Here is a 22,041-nt window from a genome sequence, read left to right as displayed (position 1 = left end):
AACAAATGCAGCATAAACAAAAGTCATACACCTTAAAATAATAGTCCCCATCTTAAACACACGCGCACACACACACACACACACACACACACACACACACGAGTAAAAGCAGGGCTAGGTTTGTAGCTTAGTGGTAGAGAACTGTCTTCTAACATGTGAGGGCCTATATTCAATCTCTAGTAACCTCTCCTCCCCCCACTACAAAAGGAACTAGAGAAATCGGACATGCTAGCACATTCCTGTAGTGCCATATTCTGGAGGCTGAGGCATGAGCATTGCAGGTTCACATTCAGGCTGACCTATATAGTAAATTCCAGCCCAGCTTGGGCCACATAGCAAGACCTGGTCTCAAAAATAATAAATTGGGTATGGTGACTCACGCCTTTAATCCCAGCACTTGGGAGGCAGAGGTAGGTGGATCTCTGTGAGTTTGAAGTCAGCCTGGTCTACATAGTGAATTCCAGGACATCCAGGACTAAGTAGAGAGGCCTTATCTAAGATGATGACGATAATAATAACAATAATAGTAAAGCTGATTGATAAATAGTTTATCTTTGTGAACATAGTGAGGACATTGTACAGTATTAATGGACGAGAGAGAGTGTGGCCTGTCCACATTCTAAGAGCAAGAGAAGCATTCAGCCTAGATAGGATCAGCTTCCCCCCACCTTTCGCTGGTGCTGAAAGACAATCTTCTCAGTAACTTGCCCAGCTAGAAAGATCTGGGTCAGATCTGAAGGGCCCTTTTTCGATTCTTTTTTCCCGGGCAGTCCGTAGATCTCTGAAAAACGGTGAGCAGCTTTTGTATGTGGGGAGTTCTACAGCAGGACTCTTTAGCCAGGGGCTCGGCGTTTTGGGCAGCACCCTCTGCAGAGAAATATTAACATACAGTCTCGAGTGAGAAAGCAGATCAATTTAACCCAGGTTGTTAGAGTAGCTAGATGCTATTAAATTCAATAAGAAGCTAGAAGCCCGTCTCCCTTGACTCTGGACAACCTAATGTGGAGAAGAGGCCCCAGTTGCTCAGTAACAAAGTTTGACCATTTGCATGCCGATTTGAAGGGCTAGCTTGTTTATCATTCCGTTTGATCCCTGGTACCCACACGGTGGAAAGAAAGAACAAAATCCTGAAAGTTGCCCTCTGTCTTCTCCATGCCTGTTCATCCTGGCTAGTTTTATATCAATTTGACATAAGCTAGCCATCTGAGAAGAGAATATCAATGGAGAAAATGCCTTCATAAGATTGGGCTGTTGCTTAATGCACAATTTTGAACTATAAGCAAAGAGCATTCATATATTTGTACACATAAGAATTTTATTTGAAGCAGGGCTTCACTATTTTGTCCAGGTGGGTCTGGAACCTGTGGACTCATGTGATCCTCTTTCTTCAGCCTCCCAAGTAATTGAAACCACAGGTGCACACCATAGAAATGAAGTTTTACATTTTTATTCTTTAATTTGTTTAAGATATGTTTTATCATGCATGTGTCTGTGTGACTATGTGTATGTGTGTACACACATGTGCAGGTGCCTCTGGAGGCCAGAAGAGGGTGTCAGATCTGCTGGAGTCACAGGCAGTTGTGAGCCACTTACATGAGTGCTGGGAACTAAGCTTCCAGTCCCCTAAAAAAGCAGCACTCCTTCTTAACTGCTGAGCCATCTCTCCAGCCCTGGGTGAATGTTTTGGAAAGATAGCTTTGCTGGAAGTAGAAGCACAAAATTTTGAGTTTTGATAATGGTGGCTTGTCCTCCAAAGTTTATATTAGGATTTAACAATAATAATCACTGTTAGATTACCATGATATAATGGCTCCCCCATTCTTCCATATTATGTATCGATGTAAGTAGGAATACATAAATATATACTTATATATTGGCACATGTGGGACCTAGACAAATTCTGATGAAAGTCTTATTTTGCCTGATTTCCCTCTCCCTAGTCCCATTCATAAAAATACTACAGAGTCAAGTGTGGTGGCTCTTGCCTGTCGTCTCAGCACTGAGAAGGCTGAGGAGGATCACCATGAATTTGAGGCCAACCTGGCTACATAGTGAGTTCCAAGTCAATCTGGGCTATAGAGCAAGAGCCCATCTCACAGCAACAACCTCCCCAATATACTCAGGACATTATTTCAAGTCGCTCAACAATATACACCTATGGAAATAGTTATTAATAGCCGCTTCTGTAGTGAGAACTCAGTAAGGCCACAGGAAAAGTGATGAAGTTCAAGATAAGTCAGGTCCCCAACGGCAACTCCCAGCTACAGGGGAAATGAGAAGACAGAGATAGCAGCAAGACTTTTTATTTAAGGAAATCACAACGGGTTCAGAAAAGAAAAGGATGAGGTCACAGGAAGGGCTGGGAGGAGAAGATATTTGTACAGCATGTGGAAATGACAGACTTTGCGTCTTCCAGTCGCTAAACACAGGTTCCTCAGCTACGAAGCAGAGAAGCCCAGAAGATCCCCAGGTTCACTTCAGCTTTGTCCTTTGTCACCTGGAAAGCGCTCTTTTTGAAAAGAGAATCCAGTTTGCAGTGTCACCTATGATCTGCACTTTGTCTGCATCTACCCCCGGGGACCTAATACCAGGATTCTTCCAGCACACTCAGCCTTATGTCACCTAGGAAAGAAGCTCCCAGAGCTGGGCGAGTGCGGCTCAGCTGGCAGAGCTCCTGTAGTAGAGGCTCGATGACTTGAGTTTGGATCCTCAGCACCCATGGGAAAAGCCAGGCTTGTAGGCCCAGCACTGGGGAGGCAAAGACAGGAGGACCTCTGGAGCTTACTAACCGGCCAGTCTTCCCAAACCCTGAGCTCCAGTTTTAGGGAGATATCATTCTCAAAACAGCAAAATGGTGACAAAGGGAGACACCTGACATTGACCTTCACACACGTGTGAGCGCACACACACACACACACACACACACACTTTAAAAAGGAAGAAGGGACCCAGAGAGATGGCTCAGCCATTAAAAGCACTAGCTGCTTTTTCAGAGTACCCAGGTTCAATTCCCAGCATCCCGACTATAACCTGGAAGTCCACAACTAGCTATAATTCCAATTCCAATGGGGATCTGATGCCCTCATCTAGACATATGTGGTGCAGACATACATACAGGCAAAACACCCATACACATGAAATAAATCCCAATTTTTTTTTTTTTTTTTTTTTGGTTTTTCGAGACAGGGTTTCTCTGCAACTTTTTTAGAGCCTGTCCTGGAACTAGCTCTTGTAGACCAGGCTGGCCTCGAACTCACAGAGATCCGCCTGCCTCTGCCTCCCGAGTGCTGGGATTAAAGGCGTGCGCCACCACCGCCCGGCTCCAAAAATATTTTTAAATTAAATTTAAAAAGCAATAACAGCCGGGCGGTGGTGGCGCACGCCTTTAATCCCAGCACTCAGGAGGCAGAGGCAGGTGGATCTCTGAGTTCGAGGCCAGCCTGGTCTACAAGAGCTAGTTCCAGGACAGGCTCTAGAAACTACAGGGAAAACCTGTCTCGAAAAAAAAAAAAAACAATAAAAGCAATAACAATGGTTGTTAAAAAGTGAAGGCTAAGCCGGGCGGTGGTGGCACACGCCTTTAATCCCAGCACTCGGGAGGCAGAGGCAGGCGGATCTCTGCAAGTTCGAGGCCAGCCTGGTCTACAAGAGCTAGTTCCAGGACAGGCTCCAAAGCTACCGAGAAACCCTGTCTCAAAAAAACAAAACAAAAAAAAAAAAAAAAAAAGTGAAGGCTATTCCTCCTGAGGCCCCTTCTTCCAGGCCCCTGCAGCCTTCTACTAGGGCACAGAACTTGGTAGGGCCCTGGCTGCTTTAAGTCCCCACTGCTCTGTGCGGAGCCGGCCTCTTCCCAGCCTCTCGCGATGGCCCCGTCTGATACAGTCCTCTGTGAGTTTTGTCACAGTAACTTTCTCCTGTCTGTGACAAAAATACCTGAAAAGCAACTTTCGGGAGGAGGGGTTTTGACGTGGGTGGGTTATAACCCACCCTGGTAGGGGAGGCGTGGTTGCAAGAGCAGGAAGCAGCCCATCACACTTCCTCACAGTCAGGGAGCAGGGACTAACCGGGAGCTGTGCGGAGTGCTCGCTTACCCAATCTAGGTCTCCACAATTAGAGCGGATCTTCCTACTTCAACCTCATCTAAACAATCGCCCAGTCTGTGCCCAGAGGCTTGCCTCTTTAGTGATTGTAGATCCTGTTGAGTTGAAATGTTGCGTCCCACGTGCCGGTCAATTCACTTAAGCTTCCATGGGGCGTATGTAGAAATCATTTCAACTAACTCTTGCTGCCATCCTGCCCCAATCAGGAACTCTATTCTACCAGGCATGGTGGTACACACACACACACACACACACACACACACACACACCCGCCCCCCCAAGAAGGCATGCAGAAGCAGAGTCTGCTGGGGTCTGGAGAGATAGTTCTTTGGTTAGAGAGCGTTTACTGCTCGATCAGAGGACCAGAGAAAGGATTCCACAAACAACTGTAACTCCAGCTCCAAGGGATCTGACACTCCCTTCTGGTCTCTGTGGACACACACACACACACACACACACACACACACACACCCTTACAAAAAGCCAGAATCTTGAAAGAGGAGAGAAACAGAAACAACCTACTGGACATACTTGGCATCTCAGATTAAGGCAAGAAGACCTGGGGGTGGGGTTAGGAGCACTGGTAGCTCTTCCAGAGATCTTGAGTTCAATTTTCAGCAACCCCACAGCAACCCCATGCTGGCTCACAACCATCTAGGATAAAATCTGGTGCCCTCTTCTGGCATTCAGGCAAACATACAAGTGGAACACTGTATACATAATAAATAAATAGAAGAAGAAAGAAGAAAGAGGGAGGAGGAGGAGGAGGAAGAGGAGGAAAAAGAGGAGGAGGAAGAGGAGGAGAAAGACGACGACGACCTGGAGTTTGAGGCCAGGCTGGATTAGGTTGCAAAACACTGACAAACTTCCTTTTCAGAGAAAGAATATTAATCACAAGGGTCTCACCTTGTAACCTCAGCCTTCCAAGTGCTGGGATTACAGGCCTTGAAAAGGCTGGGGTGGGGGTGGGGTGGGGGGCAGAGCAGAGCCCTGACAGAGGCCAGACCTTAATTTCACTTCACTAGACTGGGACAGAGCTGAGCAAGCAGGTCTCATGAAAACCACAGCTTATGGGTGACCATCAGCAAGCACCCCACAAGCCCTTCTGCTGGCTCAGTAGTCCCCCAAAGCCCTTCTGCTAGCTCAGCAGATGCCCCCCAGATTTCTACATGCTAAAGATAGCTTTCCCTACCCTGCTGCAGAAATGTCCCTAACCACTAGGACCTCCCACCAATCAGCCCCCAGACTAATCTTCCCTCCACCAGTCAGCCTCAGATTAATCCCTCCTGTCTGGAATTTCCCTAACTTCGCTAAAAAGAAGCTTGTGACCTTCTTTGGGGGTCACCAAGTGCCACCCCAACGTTGGAATTAATAAAACACTCATGTTACTGCATTCATGGCTGGAGGTCTTCTTTGGGGGCTTCTCTCGGTCCCTAACAGCATGAACTTCCATATCCAGCAAGGATTTGTAATTGAGGAAGGAGAAAGGGAAACGAAATGGAGAAAGGTTTAACAATGAAGGTTTAGGGCTTTTTTCCCCCCTGCTTCCTCTCCCCCCCCCCCCCTCCAAGGGATTTCTCTGTGTAATAGTTCTGGCTGTCCTGGAACTCGCTCTGTAGACCAGGCTGTTCCCGAACTCACAGACATCCCCCTGTCTCTGCCTCCCAAGTGCTGGGATTAAAGGCGTGTGCTAGCACCGCCTGGCCAACAATGAAATTTCCTGCAGTGAAGAGAACCAGTGTGATTCACATAGACTATCAAACTTGCCTTCATTCATTCTACCAGGAAACGACTGAGGAACAAAAATTTCTGACACAAAATTGACTGGAGGAAGCGGACTAAAAAGGAGGAAGCAGGGCATGGTGGTGCTCGCCATTAATCCCAGCACTCCCGAGGTAGAGGCAGGTGGATCTCTGTGAGCTCCACGAGGTCTACAGAGCAAGTTCTCAGACTAGCTAGAGCTATGTAGAGAGACCAAAAAACAAACGAACAAAACAGAGAAAAGAAAAAATTTTCGTCTGGAATGCCTCGTGTCTTGTTTTCTTAAACTGCTCGGTCAGCAAGGAGTCTTTGTCTGGTAGGGATTTTTTTTTTTAAGGAATGGAGAATAAGTTTATTTTGAAGCCATAACAAATTACCTCTTAACAGTTTTTTAGAATTTTTTCATTATTTGTGGGTCATGCTGAGAACAGTATTTCTAAGTACTTTTTGAAATTATGTTCAGAGATCTTTTCCTTACAACCTTTCTGGGATTTTTAAGCCTTCCCTCGTACCTTGCAGTTAAAAGAAGGTGGCAAGCCCGGTCAGCCAAAGGGCCAGGAGGACGGTAGGCGTGGCCTACTAGAGGCGGCAGGAGGGTACGCCCCCTTCCCAGCAAGCACGGCGGCTGCAGGAGCGCGGCTCCGGCCGGCTTTCTCCGGTTCTGTACCGCCCCGCCATGGAGGAGCTTCAGAACGGCGCGGCGCGGCCCAGGCGCGGGCGGGGGAGGCGGCGGCGCCAGCCGCAGCCCCACGACGGGTCGGTCTTGGCCCTGCCCTCGAGACCCCGGAGGATCCGCAGGCATCGGAAAACTGCGGCGGCCCGCGTGGGCGCGCTGAGGGCTCGCACGCTGCTGCGGAAGGCCTCGGCCTCCAAGGTGGAGCCGGCCGCGGGCGCGCTGGAGGCGCCTGCCGAGCAGCGGGAGCCCTCGCGCTCGGAGCCGCGGACGGCTTCGGTGTCCGTTCGGCGCCGCGTGGAGGGGCGGCCCGCCGTCTCCCGCCTCCTGGGGACCCCGGACCCCCTTCCGGGCCCGCGCGGGGATGACGCGGAGCGGCCGTGGGACTCGCCGCTGCAGCAGGTGTTGGCCGAGCTGAACGGCATCCCCAGCAGCCGGAGGCGCGCCGCCCGCCTCTTCGAGTGGCTCCTGGCGCCCCTGCCCCCGGATCACTTCTACCGGCGCCTGTGGGAGCGGGAGGCGGTGCTGGTGCGGCGGCAGGACCCCAGTTACTACGGAGGCCTCTTCTCCACCGCCGACCTGGACTCGATGCTGCGCCACGAGGACGTGCAGTTCGGGCAGCATCTGGACGCCGCGCGCTACATCGACGGGCGGCGGGAGACCCTGAACCCACCGGGCCGCGCCCTGCCCGCCGCCGCCTGGTCCCTGTACCAGGCCGGCTGCTCCTTGCGCCTTCTCTGCCCGCAGGCTTTCTCGCCCACCGTGTGGCAGTTTTTGGCCGTGCTCCAGGAACAGTTCGGGAGCATGGCCGGCTCTAACGTTTACCTCACGCCCCCCAACTCCCAGGGCTTTGCCCCCCACTACGACGACATTGAGGCTTTCGTGTTGCAGCTGGAAGGTCGGAAACTCTGGCGTGTCTACCGACCGCGGGACCCAAGTGAGGAGCTGGCTCTGACATCTAGTCCCAACTTCAGCCAGGAGGACCTTGGTGAGCCGGTGCTACAAACGGTGCTGGAACCTGGTGACCTGCTTTATTTTCCTCGGGGCTTCATTCATCAAGCCGAATGTCAGGATGGAGTTCACTCTCTGCACCTCACCTTGTCCACCTTCCAGCGCAATACATGGGGTGACTTCCTGGAGGCTGTACTTCCCCTGGCCGTGCAAGCAGCAATAGAAGAAAATGTGGAGTTCCGCAGGGGTCTGCCTCGAGACTTCATGGATTACATGGGGGCCCAGTATTCAGACTCTAAGGATCCGAGAAGAACAGCTTTCATGGAAAAGGTGCGGGTCTTGGTTGCGCGCCTGGGACACTTCGCTCCTGTCGATGCTGTGGCCGACCAGAGAGCCAAAGACTTCATCCACGATTCTCTGCCCCCGGTGTTGACTGATCGGGAACGGGCACTGAGTGTTCACGGGCTCCCAATTCGCTGGGAGGCTGGAGAGCCTGTCAATGTGGGGGCCCAGTTGAGCACAGAAACAGAAGTCCATATGCTCCAGGATGGCATAGCTCGGCTGGTGGGTGAGGGAGGCCGTTTGTTCCTCTATTACACGGTGGAAAACTCCCGTGTTTATCATCTGGAGGAACCCAAGTGCTTGGAAATCTACCCACAGCAAGCTGACGCCATGGAGCTCTTGCTTCGCTCCTACCCAGAGTTTGTGAGAGTAGGGGATCTGCCCTGTGACAGCGTGGAAGACCAGCTTTCCTTGGCAACCATGCTGTATGATAAGGGGCTGCTGCTCACCAAGACCCCTCTTGTCTGAGTTAGTGTCTTGAGGATGGCTGGAGAAAATGCGGTCGTGATTCTCCTTCCACTACCGCCGGCACCTTTTTCTCCCTTAAAGAAGTCCTGGTCTTACCTTGCTGAAAATCAGTATGGTTACGCTTACCTTGATGGCTGCTTGAGTGTCGCAAAGCTCGGACCCTCTTCTAGGAGGAACCTCTTCATCTAGGTACAAAAGTAAACAGAAATTGGAGCAGGGGGGAAAAGCTGTGTCTGCAGAAGTAACGACCCCTATCATTTCACAGTACCAACTGCATTCCCTGCGGGCTTCAGTGTTGTGTGGCATTGGCTGTGCCAATTTGCTTGAGACCTTAGGGATTTTTATATGGAAGTTGCTTCTCTGCGTTCTCTCTCTCAATTTGTGGGACGGGACGGGGTCAGTATGCTATGTTAAGTTTGTGTGAATGTTAGAAGATTTATTAAAAAGCGCCAAAGACTGTTTCTCTTTTCTAAGCCCAGATTTTTTTGTGTGTGCGTGTGTGTGTGTGTGTGGGGGGGGGGTGGTTTGAAAAGTGTGAGACAAAAGATAAGGGAGATATGGCAGAGATGAAAGGCGATGTGATATATGATGTCAATGGAGTATATTAACTTTTTTAAAGAAGGCTGGGTAGAGCAAGTTTATGCTCGGCATGTGTGATGCCTTGGATTCATCCTCAGCATCACACTCATTAAAGAAGAGAAACAGATGTGGTTGGGACCATTTATTAGCTTTGGAGGTAGTTTTCTCACTTTAGTTATGCTACTTGAACTCCAACTGGGCAGTCCTAATGGAAAAGCTTCCACTGGCAGAGTCAGCTTTGGTTTAAGTCAGTGACTGACTGGCACTGCTCCCTAGAGGACAGTGTCATGTCACCTGGTTATGCTTTCATAGGCTTTAGTCATCCAACTTTTAGCACGCTGGCCACAGGGAAGACTGGTGTTCAAGTTACTTTCCACTCTCATTTGTTTCCCCCTGGCAGTTGGACGAAACTTCCCCAAATCTGGCAAGTGCATATTCTCATGGTTGGTGGAAGAGAGCCTGGTGAACCAGAAAGAGCACTTGGAAGCAGAAGATCCGGGTTTGGGGTGGTAGCTGGTAGGCAACTGGCCGAATGACCTGAGGTTGCTGCTTACAGATTTTGTAAGTATATTTTGGTATAGTTCAACTTTTGACCCCTCATCATCTAGAGTGTATCTAGGCCTCTTAAGATCATGTCATCATAACTCATAGATTCAGCTTTTAAGGTTGAGAACTTTCAGAAATTATTTTTTCCCTTAAGTTAGAACATAAAATGATGGTTCTCCTTCCGGCTGCACGTTCCGGAGATGGCCACTCTAACAGATGAAATGTGTAAGGTCTTCTGGGGTGCTGAATCAAACACACATAGAAGTAATTCGTTTTTTTAAAGACTTGTGCTTTTCTAGCACATCTTTTTAAAATCAGTTCAGATGGAGCTACCTTTTAAATTACACACAGTTGCAGATGGATGGAAAGCTAGGGATCGGGGGACAGCAAATGGAAGCCAGGAAGGAAAGTGAGCAGCCTTCCTGACTTAAATCATATAGGGCTCCTATGAAGTTCCCCAGTGTCTAGGTCCTGGGATTGTCTGGTAAGAAGAGTCAAGGGATGGGTTCACCCGGAAGAAACCTACTCTCAAAAATGTCTTGAAGAAAAGTGTGGAGTTCCAGTGGTTGTTGGCCCTCCTTGGGTTGCGAGTAAATACGTCTTGCTTTTTCCTTCACATTTTTTATGGCCGCTTCCATCTTCAATATTTTCTCCGTCAGCAATTCCTTTTGATTTAGTGTTTCAATCTAAGGGGAAAATGTTTAGAAAAGCAAGCAACCAACAGGATTAATGAGGAAAAAGCTTTAGAGTAATTTGATTATGCCACGCATGGAGCTGAGAGGCTGAGCAAGATGATTAAGGTCATTTTGAGTTACAATAGTAAAACTCAAAAAACCAAAACAGAAAAGATAAAGTAATTGACTAGATCATGCTTATTAGTAAAACTTGGAAGCCCTGGATTTCCTCCTGAAAACACAGTTTGTACTTACTTACCTTGTTCTTGATCTCCTGAAGCATTTCTTGATTTCCTTCAATTTCAAAGTTGAGTGCCATCATTGCCTGGTAAATTTCCCTGAAATGTATGAAAGATTGTTCTACCCTGTCCTTAAAAAGAAAGCATGGTGTTAAACAATGTAGGATTTGGAATTAGGCAAGAAACCCTAAATTGCACTCGTCACCTGAGTCTTCTCTGCAGAAATGATGTCATAATTTACACGGCCCTTGTGCAGTTCCGGAGTATTTATGTGAAGGCAGTGACAGTTACTGTTATTAAACACCTTTGTGAAAGTTACCAAATGTCATTTCATTAACTGTCACCAACAGCTTTATACTATAGACTTTCATCTGCATTGGAGGATTGAGACAGAAAGGGCTAAGAGGAGGCACAGCACTTACAGTGGGGACACATGGCATTGAAACCCTGGTTTTGTTGACTCTATTGTCTCAGTAGCTACTGGATAAATGTTTGTTGGATAAATGAATAATTTAAAACTCCCTGGAAGAAGAGAAATAACACATGAACTATGGGAGCTGTGACAGTCTAATTATGGCAGGATTTACTGTTACCCACCTAGCCTGAAAAGACAGAACATATTTAGTGCTCAAGGATTGGAGGGTTGGCAGTCTCGGAGGTCACAGCAGAAACCAGAGGTTTAGTGCTTACTTAAGAACAGCCTCGTGGTCCTCCAGGAGTAGCACATCCAGAAAGGTGTCCCTGACATGGTTTCCTTGAAGCTTGAGGGCTAGGATGCTACGGCAAGCTTCCAGTCGTACACCTGGTGATTCTTCATAGTGGATAGCCCAGAGCAGAAGATCTGTCAGCTGGGGACTCACTTGCCCAATCTGTCCCAAAGCTGTAGAGGTGACAGGGCAAGCATGTTCCATTGTTATTGAAGACTTAAGTTGACCATATTCTACATCCAGAAGGAATTTAAGTATTGCAGACCGTATCTTGGAGGATGGCAGTTAATCATAAGATAGTAAAGCGAAAAGTAGTGAAGTTTAGAAAGGAACTTTAGAGAGCTAGCAAAGCGTTCAACATGTGTAGCGTTTGATGCCTAGCTTTGGGGCAGGGTCTTGCTGTGTAGTCCTGGCTGGCCTCACATTTGCAGTGATCCCCCTGCCTTTGCTTTCTGAGGGCTGCAGTTATAGGTGTGTACCACCCTGCCTGACTGCACTAGGATAGTTCTTCCAAAGGACCCCTAAGAGGAGTGTTTCTTCCTGTCCTTGCCTAATGGGATATAAACAAAGACAAGATTGCCTGCTCAGGAATTAGATTGGGGGCAGATCTGACATGGAAGAGCAGAGTAGGTAAGGTAGACTGGTCAGGGAGGACGGCACAATTATTTCTCAGGATTTCCTAGGTCTTGTTCTCCTAGGGGGTCTATCAGAGACCATTTCAAAGAGAGAAGCAGCACAGAGGTTCTAGAAAAAAGCCTGAAAAACTGAAGAGCAAGATTTTTGTTTGTTTGTTTTTCAAGACGGGTTCTTTGTGTAACAGCCCTAGCTGTCCTGGAACTGGCTCTGTAGACCAGGCTGGCCTCAAACTCATAGAGATCCACCTGCCTCTGCCTCTCAAGTGCTGGGATTGAAGGCGTGTGCCACCACCGAAGAGCAAGTTTTAAACTCTTTGTAACTGTCTTGAATCTGATTTGACTCTTAACAAGTGCTATAGTTGAAATCTCTGGCAAAAGCAAGGTGTATCCAACAGTGGATATCAACTAGAAACTTATCCTTAATTCTGTTGGTGGGGACTGTATAGTTTGTTCTTTGCTAACAAGTTTAAACAGACCTAGACTTAGAATCATTAGCTAAACCTTTAAAAGAAAATCTCTTTCCTTTCTCAGCACAGAGACATGTGAGACGCTAAGACAGTTCTTTCCATTACACTTTAGCTGTCTCACTAGAGTTTCTAGGTATCTGTTAGCTCAAAGAAAGTATTTCAAGTCTAGGGCTTGAAGCTATTTCTGAAATACCTCGAATGGCGAAAGCCTTGATTTTCCAGTAGGGATCCCTGTGCATCAGATTCAGGAGGCATTCAAGCACCTGCAGTAGACAAAGAAAAGTTGAGTGGGAAGAACCAGAGTAAGAATGGGCCAGAAATAAGAACTCCACTTACTTCTAGGGATGCTTTAACCTTCTATCAATTCTGGTGACAAATGGGCTACAGCCCCAAGTATCAGCCTACATAACTAGCTGAATTGTCTAGTCTTTGTGCATTTTTCTTAGCACATAGATCTGTAGCCATACACACACTAACTACATGCTCTGCCACTGAATTGTACCCCTAGTCTCAAAACTTTCTCCCCAATGCCCCCCTACTCACTTTTGAGACTGTATTACTTTGTAGCTTAGGTTGACCTCAAATGCTTTCTAATGTGATGGGTGTTTTGCCTGCATGTGTTTGTCTATGCACCCTGTAGTACAATGCCCTCAGAGGCCAGAAGGTGGCATTGGATCCGTTGAAACTAGAAGCTGCTATGTGGATGCTGGGAATGAAACGGAGTCCTCTGGAAGAGCAGTTGGTGTTCTTAACTGCTAAGTCATTTCTCCAGCCCCTTACCTCAGATTCTTGAACTTCTGTCTCTTACCTTACCTCCCAAGTGCAAGGATCACACCATGCTTCACTTAGACTTCTTTTGAATACTTCTGTCTAGCTTCCCCCTAATAATGAGGGAGTGTAAACTCTATTCATTGGCACTAACTTTTTTTAAATTTTTAAGTAACTTATTTATTTTATTTTATGTACATTGGCGTTGTACCTGTATTATGTCTGTGTGAGGGTGTCAGATCTTGAAGTTACAGTTGAGAGCTGCCATGTGGATGCTGAGAACTGAACCCAGGTCCTCTGGAAGAGCAGACAGTGCTCTTATCCGCTGAACCATCTCTCCAGTACCCATTGGCACTAACTCTTAAGCCTATCAGTGACCAGGTATTAGGAAGCTAGTTAACTGAGATGAGAACAGACTTGCGAGGGTGGCATGCTCTGGCTTGAAGTTTGGGCTCAGCAGGCTAAATGCTTCTTACTGACTGATGTGGTCTGTGTCTCTTTTCACCTTCCTGTCACTGCTCATCCCACGTTCCCACGGGATAGTGAGTGTACCGAGCACAGCAGAGATGGTGACACTCTTCAGGTCCAACAGATAAGATGACAACATGCTGCCTTGACTTACCATCTTGTCACAGATCTGCAGGGCACCTGCCGCCAAACAAGCTGCCTGCCGAATTGCTATGAACTCATCAGAGAAGCAGGTCAGGAAGCTTGGGAGAAGCTTGGCTGTCATGAGCTTGAGCACACGGATCAGGGAGAGGGCCTCAATCCGTTCCTGGGAATTTCCTTGACTCAGCTTAATCCTGGAAGACACAAGTGACTTTTATTTCCCTTAAACTTTTCTGTGCCTTGTTCCCTTCCACCATGCCCTCAGGATAGAATCCTAGCTTTGTGGGTCCAGTTGCCTGAAGACACACCTTTATAATCATTTGTGGGTCCAGTTACCTGAAGACACACCTTTATAATCATTTAAGTTTCACTGGGTTCAGACCTCAGGTGCCTTATTTTCCTGAACTCCTATTACCTCGCGTATGGTAGACATTCAGGTGTCTTGAACAACCAAATAAAGGAAAGTGTCAACCTGTACCTCCTCTTCCCAATTCAGTGCTCATTTTGGCAGTCGTCTCCCAGCCTGGAATGCCTGTATCTCTGTGGAACTTGGCCTTACTACCCACATTGAGTATCCCATTTTTCTATAGTAGTTATGGTATATGCCATTGTTCTAGCATGTTTAGCATGGTTTGATTTTTTAAATTAGGTATTTGTATATTGTGTTTGTGTTCATTAGAATTGTGTCTTAAAATACCTGAAAGACTGCCTCATACTTAGTGGGCATCCAACACTTCTTTGGCTAGCCATGGTGGTGGTTCCTGTAGGGACTGATTTTTTTTTTTTTTTTTTTTTTTTTTTTTGAGACAGGGTTTCTCTGTAGCTTTGGAGTCTGTCCTGGAACTCGCTCTGTAGACCAGGTTGGCCTCAGACTCACAAAGATCCACCTGCCTCTGCTTCCCAAGTGCTGGGATTAGAGGCATGCACCACCACCGCCCAGCTGGGACTGAACTTTTTGCAGTGGGATCTAGCACAATGCTGATCATACACGGAACTCAGCAGATGCTGGCTGGCTGCAGGTCAGCAGGCACTCCTAAGAAAGGAAGAGTTTCTGAGCTCACAGTGCCTAAATCTTACCTGATCATGTCATGCACCTCTTTCCCAAGGTTCATTTGCCCCAGTGCTCTGGCAGCCGCTTGCCTTACTTCTTTGTTCCAGTCATTCCACATCAGCTGGATTAGTTTATGTTTCATATCCTACCAACAGGAATGATAATTGGCTCATTCATTTTTGTCCTTGACACCAGTTTTTTTTTTCTATCCTCTAATCTCTCAGTCTGTTTGGGCAGATGATATTTCTATGTACAGATGACGCAGTGGGGGCTTTGATTAACTTGCCCGAGGATAATCTGCTAAGTGCTTATGTCTGGTCTTAGACCCCAGGTCTGTTTCCCAAACTCATCTCTTAAACTCTTGTGTCATGTTGGTACCAACATGAATGTAAGAGACTTGAAATTTGAAAGTATTGCATAATTGAGTAATCCCTCATTCCAGATTGCCTGGGACTTCCAGGTTTAGTACTGAAAGCCCATGTCCTGTACAAAGCAGGACAGTTGGTCACTGTATCAGGGTATTCTCTCTTACTGGAAGGGAGAACATTACTGCAGTTGTGAATGATGATACTGTAACTATGTGTAGACTAGCTTCCGAGCCTGAAATGTCTTATCTTTACCTCCATCTGGTACCAGGTATTTTTCTATTTAGAACTCAGCTCAAAAGACACCTCCCTAGTAAAGTCTCATGTGCCTCCCGTAGCATAAGAAATCCCTATGTATACTATAGTGTCTTACAGCTCTCTTGTTATAGCTAGTTAGCATTACCAAGGTAAGATACAGTTCTGCACGCATGCCCTCATAATGCTTACCAATGTAGAGGGGGTGTGGTCAGAAACTGCTAGCTTATTGAATGACTAAAAGAACTCAGGCACATTGCCTTTTAAATTCCTGCGGTCTATGATGAAGTCCTCATCATCTCTAACTTGTGAACAGCTGTGTGTTTTAGCAGAGGAAACTATAGCATATGAGAATCAGCCTGTTTTCAAACTCCTTAAGGTTATTGTGTGTTCTTTAACAAAATGTGAGGGTTAAGAATGGAGGGCACCGCTTCTAAGCAGGAATAGCTGTGTTAGGGGCTATCCTGATAGTACCCAGTATGATCAAAAGATGGGGCAGCTCTAAGGAAGAAGGGACTGATCTACACGGACAGCTAGTGATTCGAATGCAATAGTAAAAAGAGGTTCAGGTTTCACTTGCTCAGAATTTCTTCCTCAGTTGTAGCCAAGTCCCACACCTTCAAGTTGTTCAACCACCTACATTCAGTAGTACACGCCAGTCTCCTCAAAGTTTCACGAGAGTTGTGGGAGCCTGTGTAAGAAAGCTGTGAACTGGCTGTGAACTTGGATGGGCCAGAGTGCAGAATGTTCTTCCTACAAGGGGGCCTTCTAGAAAGAATTGCATAAACTATAAGTTAGTGCACTTGAAAGCAAGGACATGAAGGGAATGCTTATCTCTGTGGGAGAAGCAAAAGCCTGAGAAGACTATTGGCTCTTTCCCCATGGCCAAAGATGATAGGACAACACCAGGTGCACTCCCTCATTGTACTTGTATGTGCTTACGCTAACTGTGAATGTTACCTCATGTTTTGCTTGCTTTAATAATAAAAATGAGAAGTGCTTTGTTGGTGTCATTCAAGTTCAAAAGTCTGTAGTTCCTGGGTACTCCATACAGGTCTTTGGCATGTTCTTTGATCCAGGGAGACAGTCTCGCTGGCCACCAGAGGGGTCAACATCAATTCATTTGTATTGTTAATCTTGTTGCTCCAGTTGCAATGCCATTTTCTTTTAAGGCAGGGACCATGTATTTACATGTATATGCTGAATATTCAGGCAACCAACACAGGCATTTGTTTGTTGGATTGTTGGGTCCTTTCAGTCTGCTTCTTAAATCAAGGACCAATATTCAGCATAGGGTGAGGGAGGAATGCATACATCACTGACTGATACTTTTTTTTTTTTTGGTTTTTCGAGACAGGGTTTCTCTGCAGCTTTTTTAGAGCCTGTCCTGGAACTAGCTCTTGTAGACCAGGCTGGCCTCGAACTCACAGAGATCCGCCTACCTCTGCCTCCCGAGTGCTGGGATTAAAGGCGTGCGCCACCACCGCCTGGCTTGATACTTTTATAATGTCTACTGATACTGAAATAATGTCAGATTACTATTAAGTTTATAAGTTCCCTCTCTTGGTTTATATGTATATTTGATAGTGGCTAGGCTCTAAAGCTGCAGAGAAACCCTGTCTCGAAAAACCAAAAATATAAAATAAATAAATAAATAAATAAATAAATAAATAAATAAATAAATAAATAAGATAGTGGCTGTGTCACAGTTTGTGGATTGCCAACCCACCAAGAAACACTGGTTTAAAACGAGAGAAGCACATGATAATTCAAGTTATGAATTAGAAGCAGCAATGAGATCCTAGATAGAAGAAAAAAGTCAGAAGACTCCAGGCCAATTTTGCCAGGCTTTCTGGGAGCAAAGACAGAAGACTTACTATGCAGATATTTCCACTGATCCGGGAGAAAGCGCGGCAGGCCATAATGCGGTCCTTCCATTGCCCGCTGTTCAGCTCCACAGCAAGCATTGTGTGGATCAGGGTCTGAGGAAAAGGATGACTTGCATTGATAATCTCTCTTACTCTTAGAGATTCTAGAATCTTGAAGAAATTATATCCTAACTATGGCATCCAGCGTAGTAAATGCCTCAAGGTCACGAAATATTTGTTCCTATTAAGGGACAGAGTGGGTTTATAAGAGATGGGGCACTCTTCTACTCAAGCAATCTGGCTTGAGTTATAAACCATAAAGAAAACACAGGTCTGATAATTTGAGTAGAAAATGAGAGCCTTCCCTTCTGACTATTTCCAGGGATGAATGGCTTCTATCTGCCTCAGTCTGTGTGGAGTCTCATGTTTCTGCCCCAAATAAACGGAGTTGTGGGGGTCTCAGTGATAAGCCTCCATGTTTGCATGTCATGACTCAACCTTTATGCAGCTAGAAACTTCTCAGCTAGCATCTCACATCCCCCTGTACATGTCTCCATACCCAGTTTTACACAGACTTGGTGTACTTGGCCTGTGCTTAACATCATTCTCAGCCACCTGCATTCTCCATTCCTTGTGTGCACCAACTATAGACACGTACTCTGAAGTGCACACGTACCGTTTTTCCACTGAGATGGCTCAGGAGGATATAGGACTGTTCCTCAGTGGCCTCATTCTTCTTATTAAAGAGCTGGTAGAGGATCCTTTTAATCACCGGGTACGTGGCAACGCCTTCCAGAGCCAAGCACTGAGCTGCAGCCCAGCTGTCCACACTATTACCTGACCGGTGGGTTGAAAAAAATTAGTTCAGAATGTCTCCTAGAGAGAACATTTGAATTGATAGCTGTGACTGCTAACTACCTGATAAGTGAGACACTTTCCAGTGTCCTACCAAGTCTAGAAATCCACTCCCATACTTCAACCATATGTTAACATTTTAAATAAAAACAAAAAAACCTGCAAAACTTTTTTTTTTTTTTGAAGACAGGATTTCATTTAGTTCAGGTTAGCCTAGCAGAGATGACTTTGAGCCTTTTGGACAATGGCAGTACTAGGGATAGAATCCAAAGCTCAGTGCATGTGGTGTAAAGCCCTGTGCTAGCTACCAAGCTATAGCTCCGGTCCTGCCCTTGACTTCTGATCCCCTTGCCTTTACCTTTCAAGTGCTAGAATTAAAAGTGTGTGCCATGAGGCTCGACTAAAACGTTAAGTTCCTCTTGGGTAACACTTCCGACATAGCTAAGAAATGCAGCTGTTTCTTTCTGTGGAGATGGGGAAGGCTAAAGAGGCTTGGGAGGAAGTCCCTTCCTAAAACAGATGAATTAAGCAGTGGATTGTTCATATACAGAAGGTCAGATCAGCCAGTTTTCCTGTGCTAAGGCAAGGAACAGCTAACTCATCACCAGACAGGTCAGTGGCCTCGCCTGACAGCCTTGTTAACTCCAGTATGATAATGCCATGATAATGCCTAGGTGGTACTGTGCAGAAATTGGAAGCATGGTGTGTTCAGGAGGTGATTTAAAAAAAAACTTTCAAAATGTACTTAACTATTGTTATGCTCTCTTTTCAATAATAAAATGTTATGTGTTGTATTTACTTTTTGGTACTAGGGGATCGAATTCTGGGTCTTATTGTGTTGGGCAATCATACTACCATTGTGCTAGAAGTCTAGTGCTGAAATTATTGGCTACTGTGTATTAATTGTATTGTTAACTGGGATCTGGAGTGCTGTTTCAATGCATGCGTACAGCATTGCATTGGTCAAACCCATTTGCTTTCACCCACTTTCTGCTCCCTACCCTAATCTATAGTAATCACTCTTCTACATTCCCACATGGAGGAGACTAGGTAATTGTCTTTTAGTTTGTAGCTTATTTTAGTTGAGATAACATCTCAAGTTCATCCATTTTAGGACATGATTTATAGAACTAATGTCTCCATGTGTCTAGCAGACACTTAGACCCAACTGCAGTGGACATCCTGGCATTCTAGGAAAAGGAAAGGTCTGGGAGGGCTGATGGAGAGGTAGCCTCTATCCCATATGCCAGGTCAGCGAGTTACTCACCCTTCACAAGGGCAGTCTGCATGATGTTCCGGGCAGTGGGATTATGTGACTGTATGGCATACTGGCATATTGCTGCTGCCATCCTCACATTGGGATTCTTGTCAGACAGAGCGGCCTCTAGAGCAGGCAGGAGGACCTCTGGCAAGTCTGGAATAATTGGTTCTGCAATAGAAGAGGGCATCAGACCTTTGTTTTTCTCTCGGACAACATCCTTACCAAGGTCTACTATGTCTGTGGCTTACTAAATCACAAGCCAGTTGATGCTCTGCAATGGGCAGGATTTTATGTGCAAAGGATCCAGGTGCTGATATACCAGTTTCCAGTCCTTTATCATCTGGTCTCTAGTACTGAAGCCAAAGCTATAGTAACTTCCGCCATGCATCTTAGTAAATAAATTCAACCTATTTACTCCTTGTCTAACAGAGTATTTCAATTCTGAGTTTGTAGAACCTGTCAGCGGTCTTTTAGATTTAACTACAAACATTCATACTTGTTATAAGCACAAGCTTGTTGAGGTGGCGATGTCAGGCATTCTTTTTTTTACTTTGTTCAAATGTTTTTCTTAACCTCTATTTTAGGTGCTTTGCCTGTATATATGTCTACACCATGTGCTTGCAGTGCCTGCAGAGATCAGAAAGGGCTTTGGATCCTCTGGGACTGGAACTATAGGTGGTTGTGAGCTACCATGTGGGTGCTGGGAATCAAACTCAGGTCCTCTGGAAGAACAGCCAGTGCCCTTAACCGCTGAGCCATCTCTCCAGGCTCTGTCTGGGGTTCCTGAAGCCTTCCATAGCTTCTCTCTGGATGAATTTACATTCCATGAGTACGATCTCTCTTAGCTTCATAGGTAAAGTTCTAGGGTCATGGAGGGCATGTGTGTAATAAGGCATCCAGGGAGCCCAAAGTATACTGTTGGTCAGGTCTTTCATTTGTAGATTTTTCCAGCTCTGATGTGATTTATCAGCTGGGGCTTATTTTTGCCATAAGAGTTTTTTACCTATAAACAGGAAAACATTTGAACTCAGTTGTAGAGCACCTGCTTTGAAGGCACAAGGTGCTGGATTCAGTCTCCAGCACTGCGAGTGAGAACCAAACAGAAACCTAGGGGAGAAGATGGGCACTCGGTTTAAATTCTTGAGCAGGAGAAATGAGGTGTTTTTTTTTTTTTTTTTTTTTTTTTTTTTTTTTTTTTTTTTTTTTTTCGAGACAGGGTTTCTCTGAAGCTTTGCAGCCTGTCCTGGAACTAGCTCTTGTGGCACTTGAGTGGCAGAGGCAGGTGGATCTCTGTGAGTTCGGGGCCAGCCTGGTCTACAAGAGCTAGTTCCAGGACAGGCTCTAAAGCTACAGAGAAACCCAGTCTCGAAAAACAAAACAAAAATTTTAAAAAATGTGGACACGGTATAAGTATTATATGAAATTACCTTTAGGCTACATATATAAGTACATATGAAATGCAAATAACTTTCGTGTTTAGACTCGTCTCATGTTCAAGATAATTCATGTATATTCAAATACTCCAAAATCTGGAAATAATCCAGTTTTTTTTCTGATCCTAAGCATTTCAAATAAGGGATAGTCAATCAAGGGATATAGATTGGAAATTTTTGCATTTCAGGTGAGCAAATAAAAGTCTACTGAACCTGGCGGTGGTGGCGCACGCCTTTAATCACAGCACTTGGGAGGCAGAGGCAGGTGGATCTTTGAGTTCGAGGCCAGCCTGATCTACAGAGTGAGTTCCAGGACAGTTAGGACTGTTATAAAGAGAAACCCTACCTTGGAAAAAAAATACCGAGTATTTTTTTTAAAGGCTACTTTATCTGGGTAAGTAATAAGATCGAAATCTAGATGTGTAGGACCTGTGAAAGGGGTCACAATTCAGAGGACAAAGGTGTTCCTGTATGTACAGTCAAGTGCCATATAATGGTGTTTCAGTCAGTGATGGATCATATACACCACAGTGGTCCCATAAGAGGTGTCTTCTAGTAACACTGGCGCGGTCTTCATGCAAATATTTCTCATGTCTGCACAATGGCCAGATGTATGACACATCTCTCAGAATGTATCTGTCAAGTGCCACAGACAGCAGATTTGATATGAGATTATAGTATAGGTTGCTCAAAGAAATAAGAAAAATGAGAATAACAAAAAAAAGTATGTGTAGAAGCATCTAGCAGGGCACAGAGTGAGCCTAAGTTCTGAGGGCAGGCTTCTCAGGAAGTGTCTGCTGTCAGTCTTGGTCAGGTGAGGACAAAGTGTTCCAGCAGAGGGAGCAGCAAACATGGAGAACCTGGAGGAGCCTGGACTGTAGCTCAGCTGGCAGAGTGCTAGCTCAGCATACATGAGGTTCGTGACCCAGCGCCACCAGATAGCAACATCTGGGGGAATTCCCATCTCTAGAAGTCAATAAATAGGAAATAAGTGGATGACCCTTTAATTCCGACAAGCAGGAAGAGGTAAGGCCAGTCCCTGACCTTAGCTGCAGGAACAGCAGAAGTGTAAGCTGGCAGTTACTACCCAACTGTAAGTATGGAGTGAGCCTGGGATGTCTCCAGCTCAGGGGAGGAGCAAGTTGGCCCAGGTTTCAGGTAAATGATTCTGAGAAGGCACATGCAGTGCAGAGGAGTGGGCAGGGGTTCCAGTTTAACATGCCATCATTGGGAGGTTATAGTTGACTCGAGTAGCACCTGCTACTGCTAGTAAAGAGAAAGGCTCTTGACATTATTTTCCCTAAACGATTACAAACCATCTGTAAAAATGAGGAAATTCCCAACTCATTTTTAAGATATAAAAGCTATCAAATTCACTTATGTAATTTTTTCACCCCTTTTCCTTCCTACCTTTCTTTGCTGAGGCTCAAACCT

At 45.9% G+C, this 22,041-nt stretch overlaps 2 protein-coding genes across 16 annotated transcripts in view; one reads left to right on the top strand and one right to left on the bottom strand.

The window, feature by feature from the left end:
- Riox1 (ribosomal oxygenase 1) overlaps window positions 1-22,041 on the top strand; it is a 42,632-nt gene that overhangs the window by 18,517 nt on the left and 2,074 nt on the right. For 5 of the 12 annotated variants that reach the window (XR_005286153.1, XR_006020850.1, XR_005286154.1 and 2 more), the window contains 3 exons: window positions 6,381-8,484; window positions 9,275-9,435; window positions 13,454-13,996. Coding sequence is in view for 1 of the 12 variants with exons in the window: in XM_038336037.2 (XP_038191965.1) it covers window positions 6,538-8,295 (1,758 nt within the window). In the remaining 11 variants the exon portion in view is untranslated. Of the gene's footprint in view, window positions 1-2,416; window positions 3,166-6,380; window positions 8,757-9,274; window positions 9,436-13,453; window positions 13,997-22,041 lie in introns of those variants that run through there. The other 7 variants (XR_006020851.1, XR_005286157.1, XR_005286158.1 and 4 more) reach the window with 4 other exon arrangements.
- Heatr4 (HEAT repeat containing 4) overlaps window positions 534-22,041 on the bottom strand; it is a 41,193-nt gene continuing 19,685 nt past the window's right edge. For all 4 annotated transcript variants that reach the window (XM_038336014.1, XM_038336011.1, XM_038336012.1 and 1 more), the window contains 11 exons: window positions 19,181-19,342; window positions 17,735-17,895; window positions 17,068-17,172; window positions 14,597-14,715; window positions 13,533-13,713; window positions 12,336-12,405; window positions 11,024-11,213; window positions 10,354-10,432; window positions 9,947-10,106; window positions 8,422-8,480; window positions 534-867 (listed from right to left, as the gene is read on the bottom strand). In XM_038336014.1, the coding sequence (XP_038191942.1) occupies window positions 697-867; window positions 8,422-8,480; window positions 9,947-10,106; window positions 10,354-10,432; window positions 11,024-11,213; window positions 12,336-12,405; window positions 13,533-13,713; window positions 14,597-14,715; window positions 17,068-17,172; window positions 17,735-17,895; window positions 19,181-19,342 (1,457 nt within the window). In that variant the 3' untranslated portion in view covers window positions 534-696. The remainder of the gene's footprint in view (window positions 868-8,421; window positions 8,481-9,946; window positions 10,107-10,353; window positions 10,433-11,023; window positions 11,214-12,335; window positions 12,406-13,532; window positions 13,714-14,596; window positions 14,716-17,067; window positions 17,173-17,734; window positions 17,896-19,180; window positions 19,343-22,041) is intronic.

The sequence above is a fragment of the Arvicola amphibius genome, chromosome 7 (genome assembly GCF_903992535.2).
Source record: "Arvicola amphibius chromosome 7, mArvAmp1.2, whole genome shotgun sequence".
NCBI lineage: Eukaryota > Metazoa > Chordata > Mammalia > Rodentia > Cricetidae > Arvicola > Arvicola amphibius.
This window is presented reverse-complemented; position numbering and strand designations above follow the sequence as displayed.